Source organism: Saccopteryx bilineata, chromosome 1, assembly GCF_036850765.1.
Source record: "Saccopteryx bilineata isolate mSacBil1 chromosome 1, mSacBil1_pri_phased_curated, whole genome shotgun sequence".
NCBI lineage: Eukaryota > Metazoa > Chordata > Mammalia > Chiroptera > Emballonuridae > Saccopteryx > Saccopteryx bilineata.
This window is the reverse complement of record NC_089490.1, coordinates 348,454,275-348,467,565: the sequence shown is the minus strand read 5'-3', so window position 1 is coordinate 348,467,565 and position 13,291 is coordinate 348,454,275. Positions and strand designations below refer to the sequence as shown.

Genomic DNA, 13,291 nt, shown 5'->3' with positions numbered 1-13,291 from the left:
TGTGACAGCTCCTCCTAGGAGACTGTGGGGGCCCCTCCCAGGAGAAGGAAGGCTGTGCCCACCCTAGGCTGTGTTGCCATGACACTGGTCTCCATGGTGCCAGGCACACATTCCTCCCCTCATTCAGGAGGGACAGAAAGTGACAGGAGCTGAGAAGGTTCAGGCCTCTAGTCCCCGTCTCCATCAGCCCCCTGTGAGGCTCCTGTCCTGAGCCCCTCAAGAGGGAGAACAGGGAGGAAGGACAGTTTCCATCTAAGAAGGTCCAAAGAATGGAAAAGAGAGGACCCACAGTGACAAATAGCGGGAGAGACATCCAGGTGCAGAGAAGCAGCAGAGAGAAGGGCAGGGTAGGGAGAGCTGGGGAGCCAGGCTGCAGGAGGAAAGACAGGTGGTGAGGAAGAACATAGTCAAGGAGGGCGAAGTGCCTCCCAGGCTGACAGGTGGTGGGAGGCACCAGTCCAGCCCATCTCTTTGGTCCCAGTGTTTTGAGGTGGGTGGTGGTGGGAGGACAGAGTGGAGGAGCAGCTGGAGAGAGGGGGCAATTTTCCTAGAGAGCTTTGTGTGTGTGGGCATTCATACACATGCAGAGGGAGTGCAGGCTGAGGTGTGCAGGCATGTCTGTGCAGAGCAAGTGTGTGGCATGTGTGTGCCTGTGCCACTCTGTCTCCAGGGTGATAAATACAGCAATAGGAGCTGTAACCAGGGCCGAGAAAGTGCGGAAATTTCCACAGGCTAAAAGTGGTGTGGGAGAGGGGACACGCTAGGGCTGGACCAGCTAGGGCGGACCAAAACCCCCACTGTTCCTGACAGTTCTTCCCTGGGCCAGTGCCTAGGCGGATACAAGTGACCTGGGTACATGCACCACCCCCGCCCCAAACACACACACGCAAAGTGCAATCAGTACAGTAGAATAAAGAGCAACCCAGAAGAGCTTCCTGAAGAAGATGTCGTTTTGGAAGAGAGATTGGGAGGTTCATGCGAGCTGTACTCACATGTATGTGAGAAAGACAGACATTTCCCAGATTAGGGTCTGGGTCATCTAGGTCACAGAGCTGGCTAAAGGAATAGGAACTATTCATGTTTTTGGTGGGTGAAAACTCCAAGGAGCCCACTTGACTGGGTTCTGGTCATATTTAAGAGGTAGGTGATACAGGCAAAAATCTCAACACCAGAGGCCTGAGGGATAGGCCCTGGAGAGCTCGTGGGGCGCGAAGCTCCAACTACAACAGGCTGCTCACTGCAGAGTGACATCACTTTGCCTTTGGTTCATGCCATCCCCTCTCCTGGATATGCCTTTCCCAACTCCCCCTGCAGAATACACTTGTCTTTCTAGCCTCACCTCAACCCTGAAGTCTTTCCTAAATACTATCCCCCACCACTTCCTCATCTGCTCCCACTCAGTGTTCAGTAAAGCTCTTCACACAGAAGGTGTACAAGAAATGCTCACTGAATGAAAATATATTGGGCCTGGAGAGGATTCTCAATGCCATAATGTCCCCCCAGACATACTTGGGAAAGGAACTATTGAGGGATAGTACTAGGTACTTCCACTTATTGGCTCATTTATCCTCCCATTAGTAGGTACAGGCATACCCTCAGAGATTTTATGAATCTGGTTCTAGACCAGTGCAATAAAGCAAGTATGGCAATAAAGTGAGTTGTAATCTTTTTGCTGATGGAAGGTCTGTCTTCAAATCTGTTAAAGCACAACACCTGTGAAACATAATAAATGAAATGCAATAAAGTGAGGCATGTCTGTACTATTAATATCTCCAAAGTACAGATGAGAACACCGAGAATCAGTAACCTTGGGAACTCAGACAAAGCTCCACAGCTCGTAGATGGGAGCATTGGAATCCACACCCACGCTTTTCCAAAACAGCCCGCTGTGGCTGGGGCTTGGGAGCCACCAGAGCAGGGGGCCAGAAAAGAAGACCTGAGCTCCAGGCCCCCCTTCCAATCCAGCTCAGGGGAACAGAGGGAGGACCCACTTGCCCTCCCTGCCCCATTAATTTCCTGAGGAGCCCAGGGGTCTCATGAGGCCCAGAGGCCCTGAACACTTTGCTGAGTGGGTAGGTTGAGCCAGGAGATTGAAGAGAGAGACAGACATCCCACCCCACCACCCAGCCCTTCCCCCACATCCCCTCTCAGCCTCCTTTCCACCCACCATGTCCTCTGACTTGCCCCCATTTTCTCTCCCAGGGCTCCCTGTGGTCTCCAGGCCCAGACTTGGGTTGACCCTGGAAGGCTTGTCCTCCCCCCAACACTTCAACCCGCCCCGTCTACCCCATGTGTACCAGTCTTTAAGGCCAGTTCAGGGGCACCTTCTCTCTTTTTTTTTTTTTTTTTACAGAGACAGAGAGTGAGTCAGAGAGAGGGATAGACAGGGACAGACAGACAGGAATGGAGAGAGATGAGAAGCATCAATCATTAGTTTTTCATTGCGCGCTGCAACACCTTAGTTGTTCATTGATTGCTTTCTCATATGTGCCTTGACCACAGGCCTTCGGCAGACCGAGTAACCCCTTGCTGGAGCCAGCGACCTTGGGTTCAAGCTGGTGGGCTTTTGCTCAAACCAGATGAGCCCGCGCTCAAGCTGGCGACCTCGGGGTCTCGAACCTGGGCCTTCCGCATCCCAGTCCAACGCTCTATCCACTGCGCCACCGCCTGGTCAGGCGGGGGGCACCTTCTCTTACAGAAGCTCCCTTCATCTCCAACAGCTGCTCCCCACCCCTCAGCAGGTCTAACTTTGGGCTCCTCAGCCAATCTCAAAAAATAAGTGAACAAACCTCTCAAGGGGTCCCATTTTTAGGAATCCTTTGACAAAGACCAGCAGAGCCTTTTGCCCTAATCCACCCAACACTGTTGTCATCGCCATAATTCATTAAAGTTAAGGCCCTAAAGGCTCCCAGTTCCAAGCAAAAGCACTTTAAACTCCTGACAGTTCAGCCTGACCTGTGGTGGCACAGTGAACAAAGCACAGACCGGGAACACTGAGGTCGCCAGTTTGAAACCCTCGGCTTGCCTAGTCAAGGTACATACCAGTGCTTCCTATTTCTTCCCCTGGCTATCTCTACCTTCTCTAAAATCAATAAAAACATTTAAAAAAGAAACAGCCAGCCCCCATCCCCACTCAAACTGACAGTTCAGATCCCTTCCCTAGAGAACAGGCGAGACACTCACGAGAGCACAGCTGGAATAAGAGGAGGGCAGGAGGGAGACTGCCCCAAAGTGGGGCATTGGAAACGGACCTCAGCCCAGATTCAGGAGAGCTTTCTGACCTTGGAAGGCGCCTCCCTTCTTTGGGCCTTATTTTCTTCCTCTGCCAGGAGCAGATAGTGCAAGGTTCTGCCCCACAGTGGGCGCTTGGTAAAGAGCTATTCCGTCCTCCTGGCTTCTAGATCTCAGGAGTCCAACGCACTTCCTTGCACTGTGCTGCCTCCCAGAATATCACCCGCCTTGGGGTCAAAGACACTCCTAAAGAGCAAGACCTCAGCCAGGATGGCCACTCTGGAGCCTTCCAGAAACTGTTCTGAAACCCAATGTTGAGCTGTGGTTGCCCCCTGGTGGCCCAAATGCAGTCACTGCAGCCAGTCCCTCAGGCAGGGCAGTGACATTGGCAACTTAGCAGAGGCAGACTCCACAGTCTGACCCAACCTCTCTCTAAGCCTCAGTCCAAGGTTAGATCCAGGGAAGAATTCCAGCCCCGGAGCACCTGGACAAGGGTGTGTCCTGGCTTTAGGTGGAATGATCAGCCTGGCCTGGAGAAGCCCATCTAGGGCAGGACAAGAGTTGGAGACTCAAGGCTCTTAGTCCCAGCCTGTGAAACTGGCCAGGGAACCTGTTCCAGTCTCCTGGCATCCACTTCCCTTTCTCAAGGAACAAGGAACCTCGCAATCAGGGTCTCAAGATCCCCACCCACACCCAGGCCTCCCCACTAAACTGAATCACATGAGTCAGAAGTCATGTGACCCATCTTCCAGCTCTTGGCCTAACCTCACTGGCTGAGATTAAGGCTGGGAGGTCAGCTAGTCTGCCTCACTGGGGCCCTGGAGAGAGGCTGGTAATGAGACTAGGCCGAGGCGGGAATGTGGTGTCTGGCACCTTCCCAGGGAGTCCCAAATCCATCTCTGAATAGTTCATTATCTCCTCCCCTTGCCAGAGCCTGGTCTTCTTGGAGGAATCGACAAGGCAGTACCCAGTGAGGGCAGCTTCCTGGTGCACGGCCGGGCCCACCTCTGGAGGGATATGCACAGGGAACAAGAGTAACCCAAGGCCCTTCTTCCTAATTGAACAGAGAGCTCTTGTGACCCTGTGACCTTGAGTCTCAGGAGCTGGTGAGGGGCTGTCCTGAGTCACTGACATGCCACACCCAGGCTCCTGCTCAGGAATAGGGGCTTAGTCCAGATGGGGTCTGTCTTGGCCAGGATCAGGACCAGCATTCCCCACTCTGGCTGTACAGCAGTCCGTGGAGATGGTGTGGAGCCAGGCCGTGGCCCTGCCTGGGGCAGAGGATAGTGGCTGAACAGCTCAGGGCCTAGGCAGAAGAGAGCCAAGGTCCTGGGCACTAGCACTCACCTCTGGATGGCCTCATCTCCTGTCTCCTCTATACCGAACCACCAGAACCCCAACCAATCACAAGCCTCAGCACCACAGAATAAAATATACAGATACATTTATATTATCAAAAGGTCCCCAAAGTGGGGAAGGGGCACCAGGCAACCTGGGCTCTCCCAGTCAGCCCAGACCAGAAGGAGGGCTGAAGCTCCCCAAGTCCACCTGTTGGCCCTGTAGAAACTTACCCAACAGCTCCCTCCCCAACCCAGCTGAGTGTTCTTTTAGAGAATCCACTTTTTGCTGTTCTGGAGTTTGTGGCAAGAGGGTGGGCTCCCTTCCAGCGGGGCTCCACTGAGCCTCAGAACTCCTGACTGATGCCCATCTCGCCAACCTCTCAAACTCAGGGTGCGTGACGCTAGGGGGGGCAGACCAGGCCAGGAGGGCTGAGCACCTGTACAGAGCAGGTAAGGGGTTCCTCCTCAGGCAGACCCTGCTGCCCCCACCCCCCAGCCAGGCCCAAGCTGCAGTCTGGATGTGGAATGTGGGGGTGTGGCTTCCTCATGCTTCCTCTTGCTGGCTCACAGCAGGCACACAGGGCATGAGGGTGTCTGAACAGGAAGGCTTCCAGGCAGCAGAATCCCAGAGCCAGGGGCTGGTTCCTGCACTCACACGTTTCTGAGGAGCTGTGGGAAGACACGGAAGCCCAGATTCCATAAGCACATGTAAAGGCTCACAGGGGCCAGGGGCCAGGGGCCAAGTGGAGAGGGTGCGCCCATGAACCATGTCAACCCAAGGGGCCCGTCAGGACTCCTAGTGAGGACAGAGAACAGGATCCAACTGGGAAGGGAAAGCAAAGAGGTGAGGCAGGTGGGAGGTGGGCTCCAGCCAAAACCTCAGCCCCCTGCCCAGAGGGATGGAGTGCCACTCACAGAAAGGGGGTCAGCAGCAAAGGCAGCCACACTCCGGCGCATTTCGTTCTCAGTGCCACGCAGGGGGATCAGCGACACGCTGCCCAGCCGGACCTCAGGCACTGCCCGGGACACACGTGAGGGCTCTGAAGGCCACACCAGGCCATCATGCTGGGGGGCAGGGGAGGAGAGGGGCGCTGGGACCTGGGCTCAGCTTTGGCCCAAACACTTAGCTTCAGATCCACCCACCCTTCCCAGAAATGACTCCAGCTATGATGAGGTGACACCCTCCGCTTTGATCCCAGCCGATAAGAGAAGCAGCTGTTAGGAGAACATGACTATTCCTGGAAAACTTAGCCAATTATGTTACCCAACAACTCTCATCTCTCGGTTCACAAACTGCTCCTGAAACGCAGCACCAAGAAAGCAATCTGCCTCTTTTCACCAGGAACCAAGAAAATACAGCATGTGCCCTGCTTCCCTTTAGGCCCGGATTACTAAAAGACCCCCAGCCCAGGCCCTGGTACAGTTTTGTCTCCCTTCTCCCTAACCAATCTGAGCTCTCAGTTTTAAGCCTAACCCCTCTGGCCCTGCTCAGTCCCCGGCCTCTGTTCCTGCCTGCCCCACTGCAGCAGCTACCTCCCGCCTCCTCAGCTATCACCTGGCCCTGTAGTCCATCCCCCTGGACACCAAATGCAGAACGAGTCCTCTTAAACTCAAATCTACACACCACTTCTTCTTGCTTAACACTCTCCCTTACAAATGTCGACTAGCTCAAGGCCAGCTTCCTTGGCATGGCTTTGAGGGGTCTGCAAGATTCTGCTCCTGACTCCCTATCCAGTGCCAGCTTCTGGCCCTCCTGCTTCTCCCTTCACACCCCACTGGAAACCTGTAGTTCTCCTGCTATGCCTTTGTGCAAATTGTTTCCTCTGCTTAGAAGCTACACCCATCCCCTACCTTCGCTTGAAAGTTCCCTCATCCCCAAAGACTCAGCTCCCATGACATCCTCTCCCTGCTGCCCTCCCCACACACCTAACCAGGGACAGGGCTCTGCACCCTGTCTCTAGCATGGGCCAGAGTAGGCTCTGGGAATGGTTTATTGAGTAGAGGAAAAAACGAAATAAATTAAAAGCAACTCAAAATTTCCTTGAAGCAACTGGTGGCCTGAATAATGAAGAAGCAAACGTCCCATGCACCACAATGAATGCCCCCTCAGGACCCCAACCCCCACACTCTGCACCTGGTACCTGCACAAAAAGAAAGGTGGCGAACCACTCCCGGAGCTCCATCTGCGTCTCACAGCAGAGGTACCTGCAGAGGGGAGCACAGGTCTGGAAGCGGCCAAAGGCCCGGCTAAGCAGGGAATACCCTGCCCATCTCCTCAACCCAGGGTCAAGGCAGGACACAGATCTGAACAGTGAGGGGGATCTACTCAAGGGGGATGGGCTACCATCTCTCCTCAGCCTGGGGCCCTCGCTCACCACTGCTGCTTCTCGTGTTTCTCTGTCTCGTGCACCACAGTGAAGCCCCAGCTGCAGAGGAAGAGTGAGTGGGGTTACTTGACAGCCCCCAGAGGCCTCACAGCCCAGGTTTCCAGGACAGAGCCTAGAAACATGGACCAGAGCTGGCGGCAGGGTTCAGTGCCTTCTTGCAAAAGTAGTATATCCTGGCTACTGCCTCTCCTCTCACAGCCCCTACATTCCACGCTCTTGGCTACCCTACACCAACACCACCCTACCCCAGGCCGGCCCTAGTCCCTCAGATAAAACCAGGCACAGCTAACAGATGAGTGGAGGAAGTCAGAACACCAAGCCTGGTGGCTCCATAAATTAATAGCAATAATAATGGCTATGTATTACTTCTCAACTTTTATTATTATTATTATTCTGAAGTTGGAAACGGGGAGGCAGTCAGACAGACTCCTGCATGCGCCCAACCGGGATCCACCCAGCATGCCCACCAAGGGGCGATGCTCTGCCCATCTGGGGCGTTGCTCTGTTGCAACCAGAGCCATTCTAGCACCTGAGGCAGAGGCCATGGAGCTATCCTCAGCGCCTGGGCCAACTTTGCTCCAATGGAGCCTCGGCTGCGGGAGGGAGACAGAGAGGAAGGAGAGGGGGAGGGGTGGAGAAGCAGATGGGTGCTTCTCCTGTGTGCCCTGGCTGGGAATCAAACCCAGGACTCCTGCACACCAGGCCGACGCTCTACCACTGAGCCAACCGGCCAAGGCCTACTTCTCAACTTTTTAAAACATATAACCACCCTTTGAAACACTGTACCATTATGTTCCCCATTCTACAGATGTGGAAGATGATGTACAGCAAGATTCCAGAGATAGACAATAGCAGGTTTCAATCTAGGCCAGTGGTTCTTTCTTTTTTTACAGAGACAGAGAGAGAGTCAGAGAGAGAGATAGACAGGGACAGACAGACAGGAACGAAGAGAGATGAGAAGCATCATCAGTTTTTCGTTGCGACACCTTAGTTGTTCATTGATTGCTTTCTCATATGTGCCTTGTCCGTGGGCCTTCAGCAGACTGAGTAACCCCTTGCTCGAGCCAGCGACCTTGGGTCCAAGCTGGTGAGCTTTGCTCAAACCAGATGAACCCGCGCTCAAGCTGACAACCTCGGGGTCTCGAACCTGGGTCCTTCCGCATCCCAGTCCGACATTCTATCCACTGCACCACTGCCTGGTCAGGCGCCAGTGGTTCTTAAACATGACCAAGCACCAGAGTTCCCTGAATGGCTTATTACTGCTGGCACCACCCCCAAGATCCACACGTCAGCAGGTCTGGGTGGCACCCCACAAGTAGAGTTTCTAATGTGTTTGTGAGTGATGCTGATGCTGGTCTGGGAGACCACACCTTCAAAACCACTGATCTAACCCCTCAAGGTCAAAGTCCCCAGATGTGTCTTCCCCCCATCTGTCCTGAGCTACTACAGGCCCCAGCTGCAGAACTATTTCTCTGGTCCAGCTCACCAGGTGGGTGGCCGGAGTTTCTTCTTCACTCCCAAGTAGACTTTAAGGCTCTTCACGGGCCACTCCTTCTCAGGTCGGTGACTCTGGGAGTGGGGGAGGGGGAGGGCACTTCAGTCAGTCAGGGTGGGCGATGGGGTACTTCTCCCAACTAGGTGCCTCCCTCCTCCCTCACCCAGCCCCCTTTGCATCCCAGCATCAGGAAGCTCTCCTGAGAAAGCCCTCCCTGTTCACAATCCAGCCCAACGAAGCCCCCAGGCCTCTCTCCCTGCAGCAGCATCAGACAGTCAACCCTCAGTCCCCGAGGTAGCCGTTCCAGTGGGAGAAGACTGCATATCACCCTCTGGCACCAAACTGAATGAGCATGTGTGATCATGGAGCTCTGGATGGATGCTTGGGTCTGTTTGTCTCAGGTTTTAATCCCTCACCCCGCCCTGACCCATGGAGGCTCCAGGGTTGACTGTGTGAACAGAAGGCTGTGGGCCAGCAGTTACTAGCTCTTTGGTCCCACGAGGGGAAGGCTAATGACTCAAGCTGAAGCAGAATAGCTGTTTGGTAGACCAAAGGAGGAACTTCCCAATGGTCTAGGTCAGGAAGCGAGAGACCAATGTACTGAAGAGGGGCACCAGATCATGGACATGCTCGCCTCTGGCCCCCACCTCTGCATATGGGTCTGAGCTTAGAAGGAACAGGCTGGCTCAGAGGCAGGGGGATGTGAGCAATGACTCCCCAAGGAAGAAGTTGGTTGGAGGTCAAGCTAATAAGCCTTCCTCCTGCTCTGGGACCTATTTGCTTGAAGCCCCGCCTCCACCAGGCACTCCTGGAGCCAGCAGTGGCACCAGGGGTGAATGGCAGGGGTGGGGGACTCACTTACAACCAAAACTGGGGTCAAAGATAGAGCCACCTCCAGCAAGTCCCACAATTGCTCCTAGGCACCCCCAAGCATGGCTCCTCAGCAAGAACAAAAAGAAAACTAGGGCATGGCCACGGGAGGAGGAGTATTTCAAGAATTGGTGGACTCCCTGTGAGGTCACAAAAGGATACATTGCCTAGAGGTTAGTGGAGACTTCAGTGCTGTTATAAGGGGCGGCTTACAAGAGGCCTACTAGGGATCCTTGACCCTGCTTTCACCCCAATCTTCCCTAATGACCAAGACCCTGATGGAGAAGCCCTATGTCTCCTACAGACAGCACCCGATCTGACAATGGTCATGCGCCCCAGAGGGCCTGGGACAAACTGGGCTTTGGCACAGGATGATCCGAGTTGTAGGCAGGGGCAAACTGGGCAGTGGGAAGGGAGATTAGGCTGCAGATACGGGAGAAACAAGGTGTGGGAAGAAATCAATAAGGAAGAAACCTATACGCATGCAGGGAAGCAAGGCTGAGAGCACTGGAAAAAATCAGATTGCAGGTTGAAAGAAAGAAGGTAGCAGGAATGGAGAGACTGAGATGGGCTAGAAAAGGAATTGGGCTGCAGCCACAGGCTCTGGGCATAACAGAAGAAAGGATGTGGGAAACTGGGCAGGTGCCGAAGGTATCAGGCCTAAGGAACGGAAAGCAGGCTTCAGGCTGTGGGTATGAAGGGAAGTGAAGCAGAAGCAAGGAGTAAAATCAATCAAGAGTAAAAAGAAGAGGCCCGTGGGTGTGACAGGAATGATGTTTCTAGTCAGGGTGTGGAAGGAATTGTGGGAATTTAGGAATTCAACCCAGGCTGTGTCTCCTTGGGAATCTGAAAAAACAATCCTCAGGCCTCTGCTCGAGTTCTAGTGTGCAGGGCGCATGCGTGGCCTGTGCCTAGCTAACACAGGAAGGTTGAACGGGGTTGGGTGGGGCAAAAGGAGCCTCAATGTAATCTTTGGTCCCCAAGGAGGTCATTTCTAATAGACCAGCTCATACTTCCAGTATCTCTGAGGTCTAAGGTCAGTAGCAGAGAAGGAAGTTCACGCCTTGATGCTCAAAGACTTCTGCTGGAACCAAAATCTTTCTAGAATGTGCCTTTCCCAATGCCTCATGGTCTTTACCAATGCGAGGAGCCCAGGGCGAGATGAGGGTTCACATACCCTGAATGCCAATGATTGTCCAAAATATTCTGTCCTGCTGCTTCATAAACCAGGAAACACCAAAATTACCAGCACGTCAGTAGCCAAAACATAGCTTCCCAGGCTCCTGTCAGGCCGCGGTGCTGGCTGCCACTGGGGAGGGCACCACTTACCACTGCACTATCAGCCCTTGCTGCAGAGTCTTGATTCCTGTACCTCAAAGAATCAAAAGCTTGAGCTTTGATTCTAACAAGTCTGGGTCTGAATCCCAGTCTACCACCTAGAGAGGACCTAGGCAAGTCCCTCAAAGCCTGCTTACTCACCTGTGACATGGGGACCATACCCCTCCCCCCAGGACAGTAGTGAGGTTACATGTCCCAGCATGTGAAGGGTGGTTCACCAAGCCTGGCTGGACAAACAGTATATGTTTCCTTTTTCTAGCCCTTCTGCCTTCTCCCTTCCATGGCAGCCATTGCTTTTCCAAGTGTCTCCACTATCCTCCCTCCCCTGTCCACACTGATGGGCTTGGTCAGCTCCAAGGGGCTGGGCCCCTATATCGAAGGGGCGGCAGGCCCAGAAGTAAAGATGCAATCACAGAAGGAGGCAAAGGATAGAAGAGGAGGCATTCCCCACAAGGGTCAGCAGGAGCCCAGGCTGCATTAATAGAGTATAATGTGCAAAGAAAGGGAGTGAGGGTGCTGCTGTCTGCTGCGCTTCCTCCATGGCAAGCGGGCCTGTGCAGATGTTCTCGGGAGATAAAGGGGCAGGAAGGGTTGGAGACACTGGTGGGGGCGGCTGTGGGATCTCAGATTAGTCCTCTGTGCTTGGGAATACATGTCTGCTGTCTGTCTCTGCAGTGATTCTATGTCCTGTGGCCCCGAGGCACAGCTGGGACACACAGGGGTGTCCCAAAAGGCATATTCTCAGCTGAATCTGAGTGACGGTCTTCTCCCAGGCACAAGTAGCCCTCTAGGTCTAGGACAGTCCTGTGGGAGGAGTGGATGAGCTCTCCTCTCCCAGGGATATGCAAACAAGGGCTGGAAACTGGCCACAGAGGGAGATGGAGAACTCCTACCATAAGTCAGTAATGTGCCACAGGCCTCTGTAGCCCCACCCTGGCATTTTAGGATCAGGACACTAGCAAGGGCATTCTGATAGCCCTGGAACTCTCTCCAGGCTTAAAAAGAGAGTGGCTCCAGAGCTGACAGGAGATGAGAAGCAGTACTCTAATTCAAACCTACGGGCCTCTGTTACTGGCTCCACAGCCGCCGCACTGAGTCCTTTGGAAAATTCAAGAGCATTACATTGATGGGGGACTCCTATCATGGGGAAAGGACTCTGGAATAGGTTTGGGGGTGAAGGGCAGGAGCCTAGGTCACAAGTCACAGGGTAGGGCTGGTGCTGATAGGCAAGGGGTTGGGAAACCATGCCTGGAGACGCCCAGGAGCTCTGGCTGTGTCCCCATTCCCAGGAGGCTCACTTGGCCCCCAGGTGGTGTAAGGCAGCAGGCAGTTGGCCCACAGCTACTCACGGTCTCAGGGGCCCCGCTCCACAGCCTCTGGTTCTGTTTGATAGAGGATGAGGGTTATGGAAGAAGGAGGCCCAGGTCCAGAGCCAGGACAGTGTGCATTGTGATGTGTGGTGGGATGTGGCATGTATGTGCAGAAGATGTTGGAGAGAAGGTTGCCAGGATGGAGTCTGATCTGGGAAGATACCCAGCATATGGACAGAGTGGGTCAAGAGGAGACATGACCTGTGAAGCACCAAGACATACATGGGCCACAAGTTGGGCTGTCACCATGTAAGCATGTTCTATGCATGCCATAACAAGGCACAGGCACAGGTGAGAAAGCACACACCTGATGTGATGGCATCAGGTACCAGGGCCTAGTGGAGCTACAGAACAGGGCACAGTAGCTATCCAGGGAACAGCAGGTGCATCTCTGAGAGTCTTTAACTCTCCCTACTGCTGTGCTGACCCAAGACCCTCAACAGGGATGCTCCACACTGGCAAACCCAAGGGAGCACTCGCGCACAGATGTCTGTGCACACTCTGTCCATCACAAGGCATGACTCAGGGGGGCCACTTACCCGGATCTCCTTGTACAGCCGCAGGCAGCTGCTGTTGAGGATGAAGTAGCGATCGTGGAAGCCCCCGGAGGGCAGGCCCAGGCCCAGGAGGCTGCGGTCCTCGCGGAACTTCATCATGCCGTGCTTTGTGTCACCCACATGGCTGGCTGGGGGGAGAACTGGAGTGGGCATGGACTGCACCAACCCCTTACCTATGAACTCAAGACACCAGCGTAGGGTCCCAAGATAAAGGAAAGTGCCTGCCCGTCTGGCACCCACTGCCTGAGCTGCTCCTCCCTGGCACCACCAGCTCTGGATGGAGGGGCCCTCCAGCCGGCCTGGCCTTGCAGGTACCACCCACTCGGGCACACCACCTACCCAGGTACAGCAGCATGGCCTCCATGGACGGGTGCTTCTTCACCACCAGGTAGCTGTCTATGCCTAGCCCATGCAAGATGGGTAACACCTTCTCCGCAAAGTACAGGGGGCGCTCTGGAGAAAGGTCACATCCACTGTCACCAGGGCCACATGGCCTGACAGCACTGAGGGCTGGCACATGGACACACATCACCTACATGACCACCTTTGCACATCCGAGCCTCAGGCATGACACATCCTGTTGAAACCAAAGCTGTTCCCATCCAACATGTCCAAAACCAAGCTGGTGAGCTTTCCTGTTGTCCTCAGGAGGGAACACAGCCCCACCCACCAGGCCACCCCAGCCAAAAACCACCCCTCCACC

General features: G+C 54.3%; 1 protein-coding gene across 7 annotated transcripts in view; it reads right to left on the bottom strand.

Moving 5' to 3' along the window:
* Positions 1 to 4,658: 4,658 nt before the first annotated feature.
* The window catches only part of ARAP1 (ArfGAP with RhoGAP domain, ankyrin repeat and PH domain 1), a 74,799-nt gene continuing 66,166 nt past the window's right edge, over positions 4,659 to 13,291 (bottom strand). For 5 of the 7 annotated variants that reach the window (XM_066250591.1, XM_066250583.1, XM_066250593.1 and 2 more), the window contains 8 exons: positions 12,928 to 13,041; positions 12,571 to 12,716; positions 12,011 to 12,043; positions 8,445 to 8,527; positions 6,947 to 6,997; positions 6,713 to 6,776; positions 5,487 to 5,636; positions 4,659 to 5,240 (listed from right to left, as the gene is read on the bottom strand). In XM_066250591.1, the coding sequence (XP_066106688.1) occupies positions 5,223 to 5,240; positions 5,487 to 5,636; positions 6,713 to 6,776; positions 6,947 to 6,997; positions 8,445 to 8,527; positions 12,011 to 12,043; positions 12,571 to 12,716; positions 12,928 to 13,041 (659 nt within the window). In that variant the 3' untranslated portion in view covers positions 4,659 to 5,222. The remainder of the gene's footprint in view (positions 5,241 to 5,486; positions 5,637 to 6,712; positions 6,777 to 6,946; positions 6,998 to 8,444; positions 8,528 to 12,010; positions 12,044 to 12,570; positions 12,717 to 12,927; positions 13,042 to 13,291) is intronic. The other 2 variants (XM_066250594.1, XM_066250595.1) reach the window with 1 other exon arrangement.